Source organism: Harpegnathos saltator, unplaced genomic scaffold (assembly GCF_003227715.2).
Source record: "Harpegnathos saltator strain DR-91 unplaced genomic scaffold, Hsal_v8.6 scaffold156, whole genome shotgun sequence".
Lineage (NCBI taxonomy): Eukaryota > Metazoa > Arthropoda > Insecta > Hymenoptera > Formicidae > Harpegnathos > Harpegnathos saltator.
The window spans coordinates 858,387-882,600 of NW_020229935.1; the positions used below are offsets into that span (position 1 = coordinate 858,387).

General features: G+C 35.3%; 1 protein-coding gene across 11 annotated transcripts in view; it reads right to left on the reverse strand.

Annotated features, from left to right (window-relative positions):
• Mctp (multiple C2 domain and transmembrane region protein) overlaps positions 1 to 24,214 on the reverse strand; it is an 85,858-nt gene that overhangs the window by 52,779 nt on the left and 8,865 nt on the right. For 4 of the 11 annotated variants that reach the window (XM_025296718.1, XM_025296721.1, XM_025296717.1 and 1 more), the window contains exons 2-6: positions 22,251 to 22,500; positions 12,002 to 12,415; positions 9,860 to 10,138; positions 7,633 to 7,775; positions 6,608 to 6,799 (exon numbers count right to left, since the gene is read on the reverse strand). In XM_025296718.1, coding sequence (XP_025152503.1) covers positions 6,608 to 6,799; positions 7,633 to 7,775; positions 9,860 to 10,138; positions 12,002 to 12,415; positions 22,251 to 22,308 — 1,086 coding nt within the window. In that variant the 5' untranslated portion in view covers positions 22,309 to 22,500. Of the gene's footprint in view, positions 1 to 2,265; positions 4,211 to 6,607; positions 6,800 to 7,632; positions 7,776 to 9,859; positions 10,139 to 12,001; positions 12,416 to 22,250; positions 22,501 to 24,214 lie in introns of those variants that run through there. The other 7 variants (XM_025296720.1, XM_025296716.1, XM_025296726.1 and 4 more) reach the window with 6 other exon arrangements.

The following is a 24,214-nucleotide window of genomic DNA, read 5'->3' on the forward strand; positions in this document are numbered from 1 at the left end:
CTTTTTATTAAGTAATAAGCGATGGCTGAAACCTGTTAAATATTACTTAGAAATAAGTCTTTGATAATATATGTAACAAACAAAGTCATGGGAGATAGGTCTCCTATTCAGCACTTTTATACTTTATTTGTACACACATATGTGCTTGCAACGAAGTGCTACAAGTGCGCGTTCTCATATACAGAGTGTTCTATTTTAAATACCCCAGTCAAATATTTCGAAAAATATGGAAGATATGGAAAAATGTTGCAGACAAAAGTTGCATGATTTCAAGGGGGACATAAAATAATTATATTAGTTTATTTACAGATGGCATTACCTTCGAGATATTCACTAATCATTACTTTTCTTAAATAAAAACCCCAATTTTTTATTATATTATTTTTTATTACTAGTTAATTTAAACAACTTTTGTCTGAAATATTTTTTATTTGCCTAATATTTTTTTAGATATTTAACTTGATAACCTTTTCAATGTTTAACTTATTGGGGACTTGAATAAGTTCTCGCTGTTTTTTCGTGAAAATGAATGCTTTATTTAAAAAAATTAGTAAAGAACATGTCATTGAAAGTATTGTCCATCGCTAACCACAAAAAATAAAAAAATATAAAAAATTATACAGGGTGTTTGATAGCTCATCATGCAAACGAAAGTTGGAGATAGATTGGGTGTAGCCGAGAAGAAAAGTCATGTACCATAATGTCAAATTGGCAATAGTTATCAAGTTATTAATTAAAACATGTGAACCAACGAGCGCGTAGAGAGCGGAGGGCGACCGCAGTAAGCACATAGACATTTGATACAGGCGGAGTCAGCGAGTGACGATAGGCGAGCGCACGCGGCGAGGGGCAACGTAAACAACAAGAGGCGAACGCGCGCGACGAGGAGCGAGCGAGCACAAGCGACAAGAGGCGAGCGAGCGCGACGAAGAGCGAGCGAGCGCGAACGACGAGGAGCGAGCGAGCTATAAGGAAAAACCTATAAAGAAAAAGCTCGCTCGCTCCTCGTCGCGCGCGATCGCCTCTTGTCGCTTACATTGCCCCTCGCCGCGCGCGCTTGCCTACCGTCACTCACTGACTCCGCCTGTATCAAATATCTACGTGCTTACTGCGGCCGCCCTCCGCTTTCTACGCGCTCGTTGGCTCACATGTTTTAATTAATAACTCGATAACTATTGCCAATTTGACATTATGGTACATGACTTTTCTTCTCGACACCCAATCTATCTCCAACTTTCGTCTGCATGATCAGCTATCAAACACCCTGTATAAAAAAAATATACATATAGGGGTATGCATATAAAAGATATGCACGAAAAAATTTGAAAAGATCTTTTAAAAATTGTTATCTTTATATAATTTATTGTCGTATTTTTCTTATTAAAAAATATATAATGAACCGCAGTCATTTGCCAAAGATCACCACACACATGGAGCAGGAGATCTATTACGGTTCAACGATTGAGGTGCAAATTATAAAAGTGAGCGAATTTACTAGACATCGAGCAATTACATAATATATATTCTAGTGAATTCACTCACTTTTGTAATTTTCATCTCGGTCGTAGAACCGTAATAGGCCCCCAGAGCTGTAACTAAAAAATAAGAAAATCAGTAAAATTCATATTGATATGCCGATTTAATCGGAGACAAAAAATTTCGATAAATATTCGATATTTGCCTCTCGATATATCGATATTTCGATATTATCGATTTATCGTTGCATCCCTAGTCAGACGTTATGTATAATTTATGCAAAATAGAAATTCCGTGTGATCCTTCTTATTTTATTTCCATATTTATATTTCAAGATAAAGAGATGTTATTTATACAATAGGATTTAATCGAATCTTACTATGGATTACCTCGACAAACTACAATTTTCTACACACACCGTATAAAATAAATATACACGTATAAAATAAAATGATCTTTTAAAACTAAAAAGTCAAATACCATAAAAATTCCTTTCTTTCTTCTATTTTATTTCATGGCATTTCGTGACATTTTTATTTTATGTATCTATTTTAACGGATTGTTTATTTTTCTTCACTATTTCGATAATCAGTAGTCGTAAAGTCATCTGGCGAGTCGTAAAAAAGAATATTTACGAGGAAAGAATGAGTCGTGAATTAGTCAGACGTATACTACAACAACCGGTTTGGACGATTATATCTAAAAATATCTTAAATTATTCGCAATATCAGCCATAGTAAACCGTGGTGACGCGATCGGATAGAAAAGAAAAAATATCTGCGTAACTACCTTATGAATACCCTCCATTTTCTCTTTAACGTTGTCCTTTATCTTATCCAAAAGATCGCTGTTGTGGCGTTTGGTCTCTTTCGCTTCCCCGGTGGGTTCGTTCGATACATCGATCGACACCTCTTCTTCCCGATATTCTACACGAAACGTGGGGAGGATCTTCTTTTTCGATTGCGCAATTAAAGTCTCGAAATCGGTTCCTCGTAATCCTCGCGGATGTTCGGTCGTCTTGCTATCAATCAGCGGCTCTTCATCCTCCTTGATTGTCTCGCACTTGTACGCAGTGGGCTTCAACACGATATCCTGATCATCATTTCGTTGATCATACGTCGCAAGTGTATAGCTAGAAGCAGGTTTGCGATGATCGGTGATCCAAGTGTCGATCGGTTGTAGCCACGGGTGTCTCTCCACGTTTTCTTCCCAAATTTTCCCCGAGAATCGCTCTACACGATCTTCCACTATTTTCTCCATCAACTCGATCTTCCGCTCGATAAAGCCTTTGAGTGAATCTTTCACTTTCCTCTTTTGCATCCTGGACTCCTTATCAGCGGACGATTCTTGCTCTCGAGTTTTCGAAATTCTTTCTTTGGCCGATGCTTGATCCAATTTTGATCTTTCACCCTCAGGAATACTCGATATCATCCTCTTAGTTATAAGATCTCGTTCGGCGGATGTTCCTTCAGTCATTTCATCCTTCGTTGGTTCTTCGATCGCATTTTCGATCGCAGACGGCTTTCTAGTCACAGCGACCCTAGTTGACTCTTTCGAGTCTTCTTCTCCCCGAATATCTTTGTTAGAATCGCTTTCCGTTTCACCCACGTTCTGCTCGAATTTCTTTTCCGACATATCACGCTCAATCGCCGGTATCGTGACGTGATGTCTTCTTTGCTTATTCACGTGAGGTTTCCGTTGTAGTTTTCTGATAGGCGTGTCGACATCAATGTCAGGTATTACTCGAGTCTCGGACGCTATCTCATTTTTCGAGACTTTGTCGACCGAATCTTTTTGCGTCGCGTTATCCATTCCGGATGTAATATCCGGTTCATTCGCGATACACGGCTTGAACATGAGATCCATTTCTAGTATAATATTCATGATTCATTGACATGACGTTCGCTACGCTAGAAACCGTCGAATTGTCTTTGTCAAACCGTATTGCTGTCGTGCGATCTTAGTGATCACCGTCGTCCTTTCGAACACAAAATACAATTGGGATATGACATCGGGCCGCTGCGTAAGCGTGTTATACATCAGTTTGAGCTGTAATACTGATCAACGATCTTGCTGACGCACATGGAGAGAAAAAATTTGTTAACTTTATTACAGATTATAAACATCTCAAGACGCCAACCAGATCTTCTCGTTGCTTCAACAAAATAGCAACAGCACTAACATGCATGCACGTTCATTATCAGCAACACTACGATAATAGCGCTTACTGAAGGAAGCAATGGCTCCTTTGTGATTATAATTATTTCACTATGTACTATTACAGTTATCACACACACTGTATATTAAACACACTTTTCCGCTCTCGGTGCTATTTCTCGTTACTTTTTGTGCGTTACATCATCGTGAATCTGCGCCGCTGAGTCACGAAAAAAAAATGCGAACGAATAACTCAATCGCGCGATATATCATGCCAGCGTCATGGCATATTAGGCAATTATCGCGCGTCTTTTATTGTGAGCCACGGCGAGCGCCGCGGCAGTTAGCGCACGATTCGTTTCAAAGTCATCGGTATCGTTCTATCGAATAGGCACCTTGCTGATAAGCAATGGCACGATTATCGTGCTTACACGCGCGAGCCGGCAGAAAGTTTCACTGACAATGAGCGCGAAGCGAGCTTCGTCGGCAACTGCTGCTCGATGCTCGCGCTCTTAGCTCCGACCAACTGCACTTTTTTCCCTCTCTGTTCGCAGCAGCAAACTATTCGTACAAGGATGTATTCCGATAAACACTAAGACACTTTGTATACACGATGATGTAACGGCATGAGCGCGATATATTCTGGTCTTCACTTCACTTGTGGAAATATCGCGCGACGCAGCGTGTGAAATTCACGTGATGCTGGAGGAGAAACGCATTTCAATGGTCAAATAGCGATGCTCAATCACAGAGAGACAAATATACCGTTAATATTGTACAATCGATGACATGGCATTTACATGGCGGTCGAAATTAATCGCTTTAGAAAATTTCCAACGCGCGTGTTATTTATATAATACCCTTTCAATATCAGTTAATCAGAAACAGGTAAAAAAATGAATGATCTCAAGGTTATCGAACAAAAAACAAAAATCAAGTTGAATCGATAAGCTGACGTAGAAAGTTGAGCTACAAAATTTAACATAAACTTAATCAGGGTTAGGAAGTAACTCGTTATTTGTAACGAAGTTACAGTTATAGTTATTTTTTTGGTAACTATAACTTAACTCCGTTCCGTTCTTTCCATTTGTAACTGTAACCTAACTTAGTTATATTTGTTTGATAACTAGTAACTAATTTAATAATTAATTTAATAGTCACTTTATATATTTCAAACTTAAATTTCTGGCAGATCAATACGATAACGCGACGATGCTTAATATCCAATAAACATATAGTTATTTTGATTACATTTAGAAAACGCGCTATTATGTCATCTATCTTTATCGTTCATTAGATCATTCATTAGATCATTAGATGTAAAACAAGGATAAAAGATGCAATAGTCTCCTCTCTGAACGTAACCTGTATTTCTTTCAAAAAACTGTACGTCTATTGGACATTCTGTCGCGCATCGCCAGATTTGTTAACATAACTTGTGCAACGTGAAGTGCGCTATGTGGTTACAGTTATATAAAAAATTCAAGCAATGAATAAAACATCTCAATCTTCGAAGAAGGATTCTAAAATGCCAGAATATGCAGAAATATTTGAGTTACAACGAAAATTTGGAAATAAGAACAACTGGGCATTTCTCTACAAAATATGCACTGGCAAAAAAAATTATTCATGCAAGTAGAACTTCAATTGCAAATTTAAGAAAACATATGAGTATAAATCTTTATTTATAAAATATCAATATATCTTTCGGTGAAAAAATCGAATTTTTGATGTTAAGATTACCTTTGGTATTTTTAGTATTTATTATCTTCATCGAATTCATTCACTTTCTTATAATTGTCATTAATAGTCTTAAAAAATAAATATGTATTGCTTATTTAAATTAATAAATCTGAATTTGTAAAAATTATATACAATATGAGGAATATAATAATCAACTACTTTTAGATAAAATTGAAGGAATTTACACAATTATGAAATTTAAAATAATAGCACAATTATTGTAAAAAAATAACTGAAAAGTAACGGCTTGTTACTTACTAAATAACTACAACTGTAACATGTTATTTTTGAAGGTCAATAACTTGTAACTGTAACTAGTTACTTTTTCAATAAAAAACTGCAACTGTAACTAAATATTTTTACAAAGTAACTTTTCCAACCCTGAATTTAATTAACATATATGGTGCACGCACACGTCTCGGGGTTCGAGTTGCTGCGATGAATCCTTCTGATAGCGCAGAAGCGCCATCTTGAGACTAGAGTGTTTCCCTTATAATTAATGTAATTAATCGTCGCATCGTAAACCCTGTCGAGACGCAGAGTCCATTTAGGGTTAAATATAAAATAAACGCACGCACGTACAACATGCGTATATGTGCATTCGAGATCGCACCGCAAGGTCTAATAAATCAAACGGCAAGTCACGAAGTCAACAAACGAGTCGACGCACGCGGTGCGCTTCCGCGACGCGACGAGTCGTATCGCGACGTGCAGGCGAGACGATGCGCGCGTAAATTGGTATTAATTCACGAATTGGATTTAACGCGTCGGAGCGCAACAGCCTGGCGACCGGAGTCCTCACTTACGTTACTTATTCCTGCGTGGTGCGGCGGAATAGCGTATAATAATAGGTAATATGTAAGTGGAGCTTCGCGATAATACGGGCCAGGCCTTGCACTCCACTTTCAACGACAGGCAACGACGACAAGTCGATACTGCCGTCGTAATACGGACGCGGGCGTGTATTTCCTTCACAGCCCAGTTTCCCGATTCTTCATATACGCTATAAATACACGCAGGGCAACACAACTATCCATCCAGCGAGATACCGTGAGCGATCAGCATGTCGCGATCGCTCGTCATGGTTACTCCGCTACCCCCACTGTGCTTAATCCGCTATAATACCGCATTAGAGCGTAAGACATATGAATTACGCTTTTACTTTTAATCGGATCTTTAATTTTTGCAAAGCATCTTATGAGCATCATTGAGAAGGATAAAGACAATGTACCTGCTCTTTTTCCTGTTGATTTCTCGGCCAAAGCGTGGCCGTCAGATAGATCTCGCCTAAATGTTGCTTCGGTCTGGCCGGGTCTTTGAGTTCTAATGTTATATCCTGAGGATGGCCAAGATCCAACTGCGTCAGATCCAGCTGAGCAGCTCCCATAAAGTCATCTTGCAGGCCCCAATCGTAATCGAAAACCTGTTGACGTATATGAAAGGTCGTTGACGTATATGAAAAATCTTCTGACTGTCATCTGAATGCTCTCACGAATTATTTTCCGACATAAAATTTTTGTCGACTAAATAAATTTTGTTGTTGACTTTGTTGTTGACTAAATAAATGTATCGTCTATATATATATATATATATATATTGTATGTGTCTGTGTGTGTACACGAGTTTATCATTTGTAATACCGTGAGTAGAATATTTTTGTTCAGAAACTAACTGTTGCATGACCCTTCTCTTAGAGGTTTATTATTACTGTCATGCTAATTAATTTACTACTAATTTGTATTATTTGCACATGAATTAATTCATGTTATTAATTTATTAATCTAATTTTGTCGGTATACCACAAGAGGAATATATTGCGAAACGTCAAAATGTTTGTAAACTCATTGCACAAATTGTTGGAATTACTTTTCTCATTAATCTAATTAATGTGCGCCATTAATTCACGTAAAGTCAAATGACAAATATGTTGTGCGTGTATGCCTGCATGCGTGCGTGCGACACAAAATGAGTTTATCGATCGGTTCGTTACGTGTAGACTTCTTTATCGTAGTACTCGAAAATTCGCAAAACACGAAAGCAGCGAAAACCTCTGCAAGGAACGCAGAGGTTTATTTACTTCTGATACATCGCGTAAAAATATTCTGTTCGCTCATATTTTTGCGAAAAATAGACTTAGCTGTAAGCACGATACATTTATTTAGCGTATAGTTATTTAATAACAGCGACGAAATTTCTCTGTTATGACGTTATATACGCGTGATTTTTGCATCAATACGACAAAAAGAGAGGCAATACCTTTATAGTAAGTTGTTGAAAAGGATCCTCTATGGGCAAGGTCACGCTTTCGTCCCACACCGGATTTAAATCGCGATGAACGGTTCGCGATTTATGCAGCAGTCGTCCTGAACATTTCACCTTCACATAAGGATCGCTAGCACCTAAAAAAGTGCAAAGCATTCGTTCATAAATTCATATCGCAATATTTGATATAAATCGCACATTGGCAACTATTATATTCGACATAATAAAGCGAATGCAAGTTCTTCAGTGATGTTTAATCGGTACAAACTTTTAGCATCTTGAAAGAACGCCAAAACCGATTTCGATTTTTAATCAAAATTTGATCTGATTCTAATCTTGTCGTTACTAAAGGTGATTATAATCATTCATCGTTGATCGCTCATTCTATAAAATGGCACCATATCTTACTCAAGTCTAGCCACTTATTAAAATTTCCAATGTTGGCAATATTATTTTTGAAATGTAAAAAACATGAAATATCTATTAAAAAGATTCAAATAATTCCATCATATATTATAATATAACTTTGAAATTGGGTTCACAGCTCAATTCGAATGATTTCAATTTCGATAGATGTTAATTCTTTTTTATAACGTATAAAATGTTTTCTGCACGAAACAAAATCTCAATTTCTACAGGAAGTTCAATTAGGAGGTTCAATTAATTCTGATCTTATTTTGTCAATTTTTTATCTTTATTTTAAAAAATTGTTAAATTTATATCAATCAAAATATTTTCCGCCGTTAACTGTGAGTTTTTCCTATCTCTCTGACAACATAACAATTCCGTGACGATAGGACAATCTGTTTTTCAAAGCAATCCAATCAGATACCCATTTTTACACATCCTCGCAATTATTGAAGTATGCATCTGCTAAAGCGTGTTGCATCGATCGGAATAAATGGTAATCAGATGGTGCTAAGTTTGAAGAGTACGCTGGATGAAAGGATGTCCCATTCGAGCTCTAACAATGTTTGTTTAACGATTGAAGCAACATGTGGACGAGCATTATCGTGCAAAAGAATCACTTTGCGTCTATCGCTAGCCTTTTTTGCATCAATTCATCATACAATTTGTTCAACTGTTGCTGGTATCGCTCCTCCGTAACTATTTCATTCGGTTTTGAAAGTACACCACATCTTCCATATCCCACCAAATACAGAGCATTGCTTTGTGACAGTGAATATTCCGTTTTGGTGCTGTTGATAATTGTCCTGGATCAACCCATGATTTCTTTCGCTTTGGATTATCAAAATAAATACTTTTCTTCTCCAGTTACAGTTTGTCACAAAAAAACTCTTTTTTCTGTCTGGTAAGCAAAGATATGGCGACATTCAAACGATTTGTCATTCAAACGATTTCAATGTCATTTTCACTCAATTCATGTAGAACCCATTTGCCTTCCTTTTGAATTTATCGATGTTGAGTTGTTCAGCCAATTATTTTTTCCGTTTGAGCGACGTTTTCATTCAATAATGCTTGCAATTCAGAATTTTCGAATCTTTTTAATTGACCAATACGTTCTTTGTCACTCAAATCGAAATTACTTTTAAATCATTGAAACCAAAATTTACAAATGAAATACGATGGAATTTGATTACCATAAATTGTAACAAGCATTTCATGAGCTTCAGTTGCCAATTTTTTCAAATTAAACAAAAAAGTAATGAATATCGAAAATGAAATTTTGTATAATCCATTTTAGACGCGTATAAACAATAATATTATCAGTAACAATAGCGCGCAAACTGTCATAGAGAAATGTCATAGAGAAATGTCAAATCTTTCAGCGTTGCCAGATTTCAACATTCGTACTAACCATTAACTTGTTACTAAAGCCATCTATTGCTAGGAACCAGAACTAATTCAATCTCCTAATATAACCGAATAAGGGATGAACGAAAACTCACAAACCTCTAAAACCATATTTCTGTTATCGTGATCAATAACATTCGTTTAAACATTCAGTTGCTTCAAAATTCGATTGAGATAATTGGAAACTGACAGAAACTTTCTGTAAGAACTTTCTTGTTCCTACAACCGAATCTTTGTCTGATCCACAAAGAACAGAATCTCAGTTACCCGAATAGAATGTTTCCCGTACAAGTTCAAAAAAACGTAAGTGAACGGAAAAATGTTTTCTTTTAACGACAAGCGTAATATGTACGTATAACATGCAATAACAATAAAATGTAAGAACTTTCGCGCAATTTCATCTTACCGCATCTGTCCATTGCAACGAGATTCGCGCCTCTCCTTATGTGTAAGCGAAGCTGGAAGAAGGCGTGTTGCCGCAACGCCAATTCTCTCTTTCGCACCACCTCATCTTGAAGGAACTCCCCACCATCTTGACTCACAGACCCCCGAGGTCCATCACTGGACCCTTCCTTCTGGCTTTGAAAACTCAGAGATCCTTTGGAGAATCCCTCACCGCATTTCCCGGCGCTGTCCTCTTGCATGGCCGTGACCTTCTCTCTGCCGCCGCGCGCCAGCGGAGATTCTACGCGTCAAAATGTCTCACGATATATAATATGAAAGATTAGAAAGATATGAAAGATAGACTCTATTAGAAGCATGAACGGTCAATCTTCCACTTATTTCTACTTCGATGAATCCCCAAATGAATGAAATTCATTTCACAATCGAAGGAACCATTTCTCACAGCTTTTGCGAGCAACGAGCAATCGATCAAGATAGAAGAAGCATGATCTTAATTAGTTGATCTCTATTGGCAGGCACGATTTAAAAAATAATACGTCACACTTTGGCAACGAATGGTCAGAGTTGGGCAGCAACTCGTTACTTGTAACGAAGTTACAGTTATAGTTATTTTTTTGGTAACTATAACTTAACTCCGTTCCGTTCTTTCCATTTGTAACTGTAACCTAACTTAGTTATATTTGTTTGATAACTAGTAACTAATTTAATAATTACTTTAATAGTCACTTTATATATTTCAAACTTAAATTTCTGGCAGATCAATACGATAACGCGACGATGATTGATATCCAATAAGCATATAGTTATTTTGATTACATTTAGAAAACATGCTATTATGTCATCTATCTTTATCGTTCATTAGATCATTCATTAGATCATTAGATGTAAAACAAGGATAAAAGATGCAATAGTCTCCTCTCTGAACGTAACCTGTATTTCTTTCAAAAAACTGTACGTCTATTGGACATTCTGTCGCGCATCGCCAGATTTGTTAACATAACTTGTGCAACGTGAAGTGCGCTGTGTGGTTACAGTTATATAAAAAATTCAAGCAATGAATAAAACATCTCAATCTTCGAAGAAGGATTCTAAAATGCCAGAATATGCAGAAATATTTGAGTTACAACGAAAATTTGGAAATAAGAACAACTGGGCATTTCTCTACAAAATATGCACTGGCAAAAAAAATTATTCATGCAAGTAGAACTTCAATTGCAAATTTAAGAAAACATATGAGTATAAATCTTTATTTATAAAATATCAATATATCTTTCGGTGAAAAAATCGAATTTTTGATGTTAAGATTACCTTTGGTATTTTTAGTATTTATTATCCTCATCGAATTCATTCACTTTCTTATAATTGTCATTAATAGTCTTAAAAAATAAATATGTATTGCTTATTTAAATTAATAAATCTGAATTTGTAAAAATTATATACAATATGAGGAATATAATAATCAACTACTTTTAGATAAAATTGAAGGAATTTACACAATTATGAAATTTAAAATAATAGCACAATTATTGTAAAAAAGTAACGACTCGTTACTTTCTATCAGTTACTTTTTCAGTGGAAATAATTGTAACTACACTGCAAACCCGAGTGTGTTATTTTGGCGCGTATAAGCTGAAGCTTCCTTTACACGTATCTTGTCGTCTTAAATCACGTCGTTTAACGCGTTTAAACGCGTTAAGTGATATCGAAATGCATCAAATGACGTGATTTCAGACGATAAGAAACGCGTGAAGAAAGCTTCAGCTTATACGTGTCAAAATAACACACTCGAGTTTGCAGTGTAGATACTTTTACAAAGTAATTTTCCCAACCTTGCGAATGGTACACGAAAAATGATCATATTTTTCTATAGTTTTCACTAATAGATCAAATCACAGACTCATCATATAGATGTTTCCATTCCTTCATTTTTTTCCAACAGCGTTCGATTCTATTTGATCAATCTTAATATTCTCCCGACACGTCAGAGATTACTACAAGAAAATAAGAGACTTCTGTTCACGTGTGCGACTTGTGGGGGAAGATGCAACGCCTCTTTGATATCATCTTCTCTTGGCTGATTCGCTCAGAATAAAGCATTTTATCACGCTGTGGTAAAAAGACGTGAAGGAAAAATATCGCTCACCCGAGTGATTGAGGCAATGCCTGGCCGGACTCTGAGTGGCGGAGGAGCTTCTGCTATGCTCGGAGGAATAATCGGCGGCATAGTCGGACTCAACGCCAGGATTCTTAAGCTGGCCCGCATCCTGCGACTGCACGCTGCCGGCATCTTTGGATTTCTTTCGCTCCTTACTCCGACTCCGCGCCCAGCGACTCTTGAGAGTCGCAAAGAAGGTGTGAGTGCGCTGCGCCACCGACGTAGCGTGATAACGATGATGCCGATGATGATGCACGACGCTGCCGGACTCACTCGGTCCCCCGCTGCGCCTCGATGGCGAACTATTGGCGATTTCGCTGTCGCGGAGTTCCGTGGCGCTTTTCGAGAGCTGACGACTTCCGTTAAGATTCAGTCTGGATCTCTCTTGGACGCGAGAGTTATCTGCGGGTGAAGAAAACACGGCACGACCGAGTTACTTGTGTGTTGGCGAGAATTGGCAGATGCGCGATACAGTTTCGGCTCAATATAGCTTTCCGTGTCATATACGCGAAACGAAGTACGCACATACACACACACACACTTTCGCTGAATACAATGAGAATTGGAAGATACGGGAGCGCGCTACCAAATTCGTCGGAAACAAAGAAAACTATCTCGCACAAGAACCCGCGATTCCCATCCTCTCTATTCTCCCAATTATCGACGCATTAATCGAAGCTTTCACTTGTTATTAGATAGACGTGCAAGCGCTCAAAGCATTGCTATTAGTCCGAACAAACGATCAAGCCTTTGTGTGCCAACGGCTAATTAGCTTGAAAAGTTTTAACATTCTACTCCACATGCCAAATCGGTTGGTGGTAGCAACAAAACTATACTAAACACGAGTAAAATTACAGACTATTCTTGATAGACTATAATTAATAACTCGTTGATAGCTGGATTACTTTCAATTAATTTAACGGTAATTACGAGCAAATTGCCAACGTAGCACAAAAATTTATTTATAGCAACACAGAAGATCGACTTAAACATGAAAGATTGAGGGTTCGCGTGCGTGTTTACTTTTTAAATGCATAATATTGTACACTTAAAAAATAAACAGACTCTTTGAAAGAATGTAGCGTGCGATGCCTTCGCAAATGAATAAACTCATTGAAAACCGTGCGACGATAGCAGAATTCATACGGAGAAGCTCAGTAATATATCGCCTAGACTTTACGATATCCCATCTCCAGGGATGTTCCCGTAATACGAGGATTGCATTCAGGCGACCATTCATTTTACTGAAAGGTGAATCCAGCCACCCGTCGGCCGTCAGCTATTACAGGAAGAGAAGAAAATGAAAAAGGCTTTATCCGCATAGAAGCTGTCTGTAGGTACAGAAGATCAAGCATAGTATCGTTAGTTCTTCCGTTAGCCCTTCGAACTGCAAATCGACGGATTAAGGTATAAGGTATAAGGTCGATAATAATAATAGTCGTTTACGCGCGCCGAACGAACTATGGCGATACGCGACCAATGATACCCGTAAAAATATAATTAAATTAAATTACAATTTAACAAAATAGGTCTTTAATCAACGATGATTTTATCGGAGCAGAATATGAGCGTCTCACAGACGCGAAATTAGGCAATTGTTTAAAAGGTAGCGGGAAATAGTAAATAACGGTGATGGATACTCTGATTAAATGTAGCATGTGTCATTTTGAAAATCGTTATATTGAGTTGTTCGGAAAGTAATTTCAGTTTTTGCATGAAAATGAAAAACGATACTTTTAATAGAAAGAAAAGTTTTATTCTGTTAACTATTTTGTTCCAACACCTTTTGCCCTTTTTGAGATAATAACATGATTCTACACTCGTAGAACTTCTGGTCCTTATTGGCAAAAAACTGAATTAAGTAGTTTTTGACATTTTCATTTGAATCGAAATTTTTACCATCCAAAGAATTTTGCAGTGACCGAAACAAGTGATAATTGGATGTTGCCAGATATGGTGGATGCAGTAGCAAATCCCATCCAAGCGTTAACAGTTTCTGGCGAGTGATTAAACTTGTGTGAGGTCTGGCGTTGTTATGATGAAACAGAATATTTTTTCTGTTCGCCAATTCTGGTCTCTTCTACTTGATGGAATCATTCAATTTGTCCAATTGATGACAATATACATTCAAATCAATCATTTGGTTGTTTGATAGCAGGTCAGAAAAACCATTCCTTTCCAATCCCACCAAACAGAGAGCATCACCTTCTTTTAATAGATATCAGCTTTCGATGTGCTTTGAGCTGGTTTATGACCTCTACTCCATAATCGTTTGCGTTTAAGAGGAAACATCACTATGACCCAAAAAAGCCCTTTTTCACGAATTTTTTTCATTATTTAATGAATTTAAGGATTGTGGGAAAATTATGTTATTAAGGACACTTTGAAGTAGTTTTATACAAATTTTTATTAAAAAATAATAAAAATTAACAAAGATATATACAACAGAGTGCCGGTCCGTAAAAAATTTTTCTTCCGACGGTGGGATCAATATCTCTAGCATGGTTCATCTGAAAAAAAAACCAAATATTTTCTTAATCTGCGTAAATGTAGTTTTCGTTAAACGTAGCCGTGTTTTTTATTTTAAAAATGATTACTTTTTAAGGCCTCTTGAATGAAGAACACATTTTGGAAAAATCGAGGTTTTTTATGACATGCCGCTATTCTGAGAAAAATTAATTTAAAAAAAACGGCTACGCTTAACGAAAACTACATTTATCTAGATTAAGAAAATATTTGATTCTTTTTTTTTAGATGAACCATGCCAGAGATATAGAAAATTTGTGAAAAAGGGCCTTTTTTGAACCCGTCATAATGATGTTCCCCCTTAATATTGTTGTACACAATCCATTTTTCATCTCCGGTTATAAGACGTTTCTGAAATGAATCGTTTTCCTCACGTTTCAATAGCAAATTGCAAATGGTAATGCGACGAATCAAATCTCTTTTTTTGAAAACATGTGGAACCCAAATATCGAGCTTTAAAACAAAACCAAGTTGTTTCAAATGCTTATGTACAGTCGAATTCGATAAATTCAATCTCTCAACAATTTGTCGTGTTGTTAAATGACGATTTGCATTCAGTATTACCTTTATTTAATCTTCATCAGCCTCAACTGGCCTTTTAGAACGTGGTATATCTTTGAGGTCAAAATTCCCAGAACGAAATTTCGAAAACCAATTCTGACACTGGCGTTCAGTCAACATATCCTCTTTATATTACTCAATATATGGCACACCATTTTTTTCTTGCTTGCGGTGCATTTTGCCTTTACGGTAATAAAAAAGCAAAATGTTACAAAAATTACGTTGGTTTTCTATTTTTGATGCAACGCCAAACAAAAACAACTTGACAGATTCCAAAACAACTTTTTTTCAAATAAAGCTTGAAATGCGCGTTGTAAAAATGTAAAATCATTTTCTGGTTTAGAATGGAGTTAACTGCTTAAAAAGGCAACTAACTCCATCTATTTGGAAAAACTGAAATTACTTTCCGAACAATCCAATAATTAATAAATATCATTTTTACTTAATTTAATTCAATTTCATTTTATTTACTTAATCATTAATATTTATATGTTAACATATGAAGATTGAAAATAAATAAAGTTTGAAGCGGAAGACTAATCAGAGCAGAGGTGGATTAACTGCACAGGCACACCTTGATGACACAGTAATTTGATTTGGTGTGCACGAACAACTCACATATATAACGTACACACCCCTTCTCAATAAGCTTTAATGGAACGTACGAGTGTCGTGGTACATAACGAATACGTGTTTTACAATCAGTCCGTTTGCACGCGTTTGATTTCCTGCGGCTGTTTGTTCGTTTATGTTGACTTTTGAGCTGTTACTCTTAAATTCATATTAATTTTTTTTATAAAATGAAAATTATGACGATGGTTACGAGATGGTTAGTCGTATAAAAGAACCTTTTTTAATTTTTCAAGTTAAATTTATTAGGAAGTGAGAAATGCATCGAGGTTTCTCTTAGGTTTATTAAAACTTGCAAAAGAATTTGTTGAACTTTTGGTCATATTTAAATGTTACCACCATGTTAAATGACCAAATGATAAATATTATATTCGACCGAATTATATACGCCATCGACCACCTTTCAGATCAATGTCTAATTCTGTTTTTAAAATAATTCGTCTTTTGAATCGATGAAGTTATCGACGATCTGACTAACTTTTACAAGTCTCTGATGATAAAATTTCAAAGTCACTCTCTCCGATTGCTCCTTTAGCAAAAACTATCGACTTTAATTGTCTTACATCGCTCTTGTGTAAGAAATAAATAAAGAAGTACTTGATAGCAAAATTAGGTTAATGAATAATTACATTCGTGACTTCTTTCACGGCGCAATTTACAAATGCGTCCTACTGATCCTACTGAAAGAAGGAAGGAAATGGATATATAAAACACACAGACATATATACATGAATACAAACGTTTCAAACGATAATGAATTCTTTCCACTCGACAAAACGAAAACAAACATGGAGTACGTTATTGAAATATAAAATATATTAATCATGAGAAAAAAGAGAAGAATATTATTATAAAAAAATGGTAATTTTTTATTTATTTATTTTTTAAATACATTTAAAGCAGATGCATCGTTATCGATTATCCGATTAATTTACAATCGTGTACCTTCTGAAACAAATACGAATTTCTAATTCAAAAGCTAGATTTGACTGAGTATTTTGAGATCAAAAATATAAATAGAACTTTAGAAAATATGATGAAAATTTTATTGATATTTTATCGATAAAAATGTATAGACAATGCCAGTAATGTCTGTAACATTGTTCTATGGCATTTTTCATAGCAAGAAATGCTATATTAAAGATGCTTTTTCATCGACAAGATATATATCGAGTGTCATTCGGAATTATTCTTTAATAGTCTCATACGTCCCGACATATTAAATATTCTATATGAGGTCTTTCCTTCTGGTAGATGGAAAGGATTTGGCATCAACTTTCTTATTCTTTTCGGGCGTTATTTCAGTAACTCGATACTTAAAGATTCCATTATACAGGGTGGGGTAATAACTATTAGAACCTTAAATATCTTCGAATCTATAAGGTCCAGAGGAAGATTTGTGTAACCAAAATTGCACGGTACGAAGGGGACTATCATATAGCAATAATAATTTTTGTCTAGGTAGAGGCGCTTCAGAGATATCAAGGTCATCTTCATTTTTTTAAATGAGTCCGATATGTTTTTTTCCATAATATAATAGAGGAGCTCGAAACAAGTTCAGAACTCACGACACAAGATCATTGAACAAGATTTAAAGTAAAGAAAAATCGATAAAAATATATTTTTATAATTGAATGAAATTTACGTTTACAAAAGATGTTCGAAGTGATGGCTATCAATATCGATACAAGACTGGATTCTTCCGATCATTGATTAGCTTTTAATGCTCTTTTAATCGGAGTTCTCTTCGGAGAATGCTCTTTTAACGTCGGAGTTATTGATGTACAGGCTGTAATAATCCGTTGTTGTATGTCTTGAAGTGTAGTTGGTTCTTCTTTGTAGACCATGTCCTTTAGGGTTGCCCATAAAAAGAAATCCAGTGGTGTCAAGTCTGGCGAACGAGCTGGCCACACTACACGACCTCCACGTCCAATCCAGCGATTTGTAAATTTTTCATTGAGTTTATTTCTCGCAATCAATGAAAAATGAGCTGGACATCCATCGTGCTGGTACCACATTGTTCGTCGTGTAATTAAAGGCAAATCTTCTAACAAAGGACCTATTGTATGCTCTAGAAAATTAGCGTAGCTATTGCCATTTAGATGTCTGTCAATAAAATAAGGACCAATAATTTTATCACCTATGATACCGCACCATACATTTAAAGACCATTGTCTCTGATGTTTGACCTGCCGCAGCCAATGAGGATTTTCCACTGCCCAGATATGCATGTTACGCAAATTAACGTTCCCGTGATTAGTAAATATTGCCTCATCAGTGAATAACACGGTATCGAAAAATGAGTCATTGTTTCGAATCTGATGTTGAGTCTATTGACAAAATTTAACATGATTCACAAAGTCCATCCCATGCAATCCTTGGTGAAGACTAAGATGATATGGATGGAATTTGTGACGGTGCAAAATGCGGAGTACGCTCCTCTTACTAATACTAGATTCTCGTTCAATTTGTCGCGAACGAACGTGAGGATTTCGATTAACCATTACGATGACATCAATTTCATTCCCTTCATGAGTTACTCTTTTTTCACGTTTACTTTTACGAGTATTTAAACTACCGGTTTGTCTAAGCTTATCGCACACATTTTTAAATGTTTGACACGAAAGCAGAATGCGATTAGGATATCGTTCAGAATACAAAATTCTTGCTCGCACTGAATTTTGTTAACATTTACCATAAATTAAAATCATGTCAACTTGTTCTTCAAATGGATACATCTTGCACGATTAACTGATTTGTCGATACTAATCTTGTCATGTTTACTTTTATTATTACGGTGAATTTATTAAGATATCCTTTAAGGATCCTTCAAGTGTTTGTTTTCATTGAAGTGATAATACGTGAGTATCTATTTTTACTACTGAAAGACATCTGAACAAGTTCTTAGGATAAATTAGACATGAAAATGGATTGAAATAAGATTAAAATACAAAGAAAATAAGTCAGTCAATCATGCACGATGTATCCATTCGAACATCTTTTGTAAACGTAAATTCCATTCAATTATAAAAATATATTTTTATCGATTTTTCTTTACTTTAAATCTCGTTCAATGATCTTGTGTTGTGAGTTCTGAGCTTATTTCGAGCTCATTTATTATATTATGGAAAAAAAAACATATCGGACTCATTTAAAAAAATGAAGATGACCTTAATATCTCTGAAGCGCCTCTACCTGGACAAAAATTATTATTGCTATATGATAGTCCCCTTCGTACCGTGCAATTTTGGTTACATAAATCTTCCTCTGGACCTTATAGATTCGAAGATATTTAAGGTCCTAATAGTTATTGCCCCACCCTGTATATCAGAAGGTAATTTTTTATTTATTTATCTTTTAAATATATTTAGAGCAGATGCATCGTTATCGATTATCTGATTAATTTGCAATCATGTATTTTCTAAAATGAACACACAAGTTTCTAATTCGAAAGCTAGATTTGGCTGAATACTTCGAAATCAAAAATATAAGCGATCTAAAGATAACAAACATTAGTTCGGGACAAACATTAGTTTGAGAAGATGTTTGACATTTCAACGCTTTTGATGACAAAAGTCATCGCTATGAACAATCGCTTGTATCAAAATAAACAACTAGAGACCGAGTAACTTCATTATTACCCGCCCCTTCATGTAACCATTTAAACGTTATTAGTGTCACCGGAATTTGTATTTAGTATCCAATTTGTATTTAGTATCCAAGTTTACATTTTGAAGTTATAATTATATTTTGCATTTAATCGTTCATAATGAATCCTAATCGCAAATAATACAAAATAATGTGATAATATAAAGTTAAATAAAATAATGCAAGTCAAAGAACAACAAAACGCAAGAAATCGGGTATCGCTTTGGCTGCGGTGTATCGAAAGTAGAAAGTGAGAAATGAGAAGGTGGGTTTACTTTGTCACACAAATCGCGCGATTATTTTTTATCCTTAGCCGAGTTGAGAGCACATCTATGTAACGGAGAAACCCGGTAAACTAGTGTTGCAGTATTGTGAAACGATCATAAGAAAAATACACGTGTTTCTGAAAGAATGACAAGGGAAGTACATTATACGTACTTCATATAGCCATGCGAGCATATCGATCTGCCTGTGTTAGTAAGCGTAGTAATGTGTATTCGTGTATATGTCTTTTAAAAAGCTTAGCGTGCTACCTATTTTAGAAATGATGACGCATTAGATAATCGTTATAAATTTCTGACTCGAATAACAATCAGCTCAGCATTTATTTCTTAGTGCATATGCCTTTCTTTGATACCGAAAAATTAAACATTGTAGGTAATAATCATGTATTATATATCGAATTATTTTTGTTATTTTGTTATTCTTCTACGGGTAAATTATTATATCAACGAAAAAACAATTTGGTGGGAACGGAATTATAATATATTCATGCAAACCATGTAGTATATAAGATCATATAACGCTCATATAACGCTCATATAACGCTCATATAACGCTCATATAACGCATCATATAACGCTCATATAACTTGCAATATTAATTCTAATGACGGATTCATCGGTAAATCGATTTTCCAGAAATTACTGTATATTATTTTCTATTCAATTTTCAACAGTGTGTATTTATTTGTTAATTTGGTTCTTAAAAAAATCTTCTAAAGCTTCGGTCCACGACTCAGTCATTTTTTAAGTTATAAATTAAGTAACTAATATTCCGGCTCTCTTATCGAAAAAGAATCGATTGAATTGTCGCCGAAAAACTCATCGTTAAAGTAAAATTATCGCTGCTCGAATGAAATAACACCCTATATACATGTTTGACAAGTTAACCTTTTGTGGCGCAGGCGGACACCCAGAGACCCACCTATATTCCGTCAGTTTTTTATATTTTATGAGCAATTTTAATTATCGATTTCTTAGCAATTATATTTTTTAGCTTCTTAAGACACTAACTAGTGTAAAATAATTGTGATTACTTATAAATCCTTTAAATTTAATATTGCTACTGCTATTGCTAAATAAATAAACACAATAAAATGTTTTTAAGAATAAATGTATGACAAGGCGAAGAATTAATTATTTTTATCTGGGAATTGATATGGAGGAATTTTTTGGGCCGCTGATTACGAATCCGTTGTCAGATTTTAGAAATTCAAAATGTCGGATCCAATATGACGGACATAAAATTAAAAATTCAACCAATTTCCGTGAAACTATATATCTAGGGTTTTCTTCGGTCGCTGATTACGAATCCATCATCAAATTTTCAAAATTCAAGATGACCAATCCAATATGTTGGACGGAAAATTTAAAAAAGATTTCAATTTCTAGAAAAATTAGTATTGAGAGGTTTTTGGGTCGCTAATTACGAATCCATCATCAGATTTTCAAAATTCTCGATGGCTGATTTAATACAGCGAAGCGAGAATTTTGAAAAACCTAAATTTCTACGCCATTTTGAATTTCGAAAATCTGACAACGGATTTGTAATCAACGACATTAAAACCCCTAGATACCTAGTTTCATGGAAATTAGTTGAATTTTGAATTTTACGTCCGTCATATTGGATTCGCCATTTTGAATTTCGAAAATCTGACAACGGATTCGTAATCAGCGACCCAGAAAACCCCTGGATACAAGTTTTATAGAAATCGGTTAAAAGAAAAAATTCGTGGCTCAAAACGTTAAACACGCAGTAGCACGCAACATGGATGCTATGCCCGCTGCATGACGACGTCCAGTAATGCAGCGGGCAAATAGATTCGACGTTTATTGAATTTTATCTCCCTTTCACCGGAAATCATCTTAATACGCTAATGCATCGCGGAAATCGATCCGATATTCTCTAATCAGTTCAATATTCTCATCTAGCCGGAGATCTAGCCCGGGATATTGCATTTGCCTACATAGAGTACTCAAAGTTGACCGTTATATCGCTAACAGTAAATAGTATTGAAAAAATAGTAATAATGATGATGCTAATGCTGCTGATGATGTTGCTGTTAAAATTAACGATTATGTTGATTATGATGACAATGATGTGGCCATGATGATTATGTTGAAACGATTATGATAACGATGATTATGTTATGATAATGATGATGATAATGATGATAATGATAAAAATAAGAAAATAGCTATTATATTATTTGTTTGACGATCGTGAACGTTTTTATAACGTTGATGATCATTTTTAGAACGTATTTATACCAGACACAATTTGCGAAATAGCGATTTTATAATCTAATCAGTTTATACAAATGAAGTTTTATTTTTATTTATTTTCATTCTTTCTTTTGTGTATCATTATTAATTGCAATGTTTTAATGTTAATATATAGAGTCTATAAAACTATATCGCTTTTTACTGAAGTTTAAAAAGAAAAATTGTTGCTGAGACAACATCTGTCCAAATTATCACAAAATGAATTACTAATTATGGTATTAATTATGGTTGTCGTCGAATCCCATCGCAAGTCCCAGTTCACATTGATAACATTGCGATAATAATATCGTGAAATGAATACTCACCTGCGGGTACTGGCTCACTGTCCTCCGATCCAGCGAGTAACTCTACACTCTTGCTCATCTTATCCTCCGAAGACGCGAATTTCTTCTCGAGACCGTTGCATGCGCGCTTTTAGTCTCTTCTTGAAATGCACTAATCCGCCACATTCCGACAGCATGGTTTAACCGATGGATTAATAAACCCCCACAACATCGATCAACAGGCATATGTCTATCACAAAGTCCACATGATCCTCGAGAACATCGATAATTTCTGCGATAATCAGTATAATCAGCGTTTTTATTTTTGTGCGTTTCTCGTTTATTTCTCCTTTATTTTTATATTATCGCGTCTCTCTCGTTAAATTATGTAGAAAATATAATCAAAAACAATTGACTGTACAGCTGAAACGAAACAAAATAAAAAATATGCGTCCTGAATTGTATCTTTCTACTATATTTTTATTCAATAAACTCCCCTAATGACATTAATCAATGTTATAATTTCTCACTCAACAATAATAATACAATTTAATATCTGTTGTACATGACAGTTAGATCGTTCAGTAGGAACTTATGACATTGATGTCACGTCAATGTTAATATTATGGTCCTCCCCTTCCCCTTCCACTCTCTCTCTCTCTCTCTCTCTCTCTCTCTCTCTCTCTCTCACATTCTCTCTCTCTCTCTCTCTCTCTCTCACTCTCTCACTCTCTCATTATTTTAAATTTCGAAATTGTGTAAATTCTTTCAATTTCATATAAAAATAGTTTGTTGATTATTATGTCCCTCATATTATATATAATTTTTACAAATTAGATTTTAATTTAAATGTAAATAAGCAATTCATATTTATTCTTTAAGACTATTAATAACAATTATAAGAAAGTGGATGAATTTGATGAGGATAATAAATATTAAAAATACTAAAAGTAATCTTATCATAAAAAATGAGATTTTTCATTAAAAAATGTATTGATTGATATTTTATAAATAAAGACTTACACTCATATATTTTCTTAAATTTTCAGTTGAAGTTCTACTTGCATGAATAAGTTTTTTGGCAGCGCATATTTTGTAGAGAAATGCCCAGTTATTCTCGTTTCCAAATTTTCGCTGTAACTCGAATATTTCTCCATATGCTGACCATGGCATTTTACAATCCTTCTCCAAAGACTGACATGTTTCATCCACTGCTTGAATTTTTTATGTAATTGAAACCACGCAGCACACTTTACACTGCATGCAAGTTATATTAACAAATAAGGACTGACGACGCGCGACGGAAATGTCCAATAGGGGTACAATTTTTTTGAAAGAAATACAGATTGCGTTCGGAGAGGAGACTATCAGCGCTATTGCGCCTTTTATTCTTGTTTTATATCTAATGAATGCTAAAAATAGATGACGCAATAGGCGCGTTTTCCAAATGCAACTAGAATAACTGTATGCCTATATCAAGCATTGCACGTTGCGTTATCGTGCTGGTCTGCCAGAAACTTAAGCTTGAAATATATAAATTATTAAAGCAACTATTAAATTAGTTACTAGTTATCACACAAATATAACTAAGTTCAATTATAGTTACAGATGGGAGAAGAACGAAGTTAAGTTATAGTTACCAAACAAAAATAACTGTAACTGTAACTTCGTTCCAAGTAACGAATTGACTTCCCAACCCTGTATTTAACATGTTAATACGATACATAAAATAGCACAAAAATAGCATAAATTGATTCGAATCTTGGCGCCGGAGATACGATGATTTCCACCGCACTCGATGTTGGAGATGCTGCCGATACTTTGACGCGTGAAGAACGGGGAGAAGTTGACGGTTGTTTGTTCTCCCGCGATATTTGCGCGTTGACCTTGCCACAACGATAAATCGCAGCTCCGTTATCGGTATCGGCGCATTAATATTCGCATCCGCGTTCGCAACGCGCAATCTGCTCCTCGTGTCGAATTCTCCGGCTCGTTTGAAAAGGCCG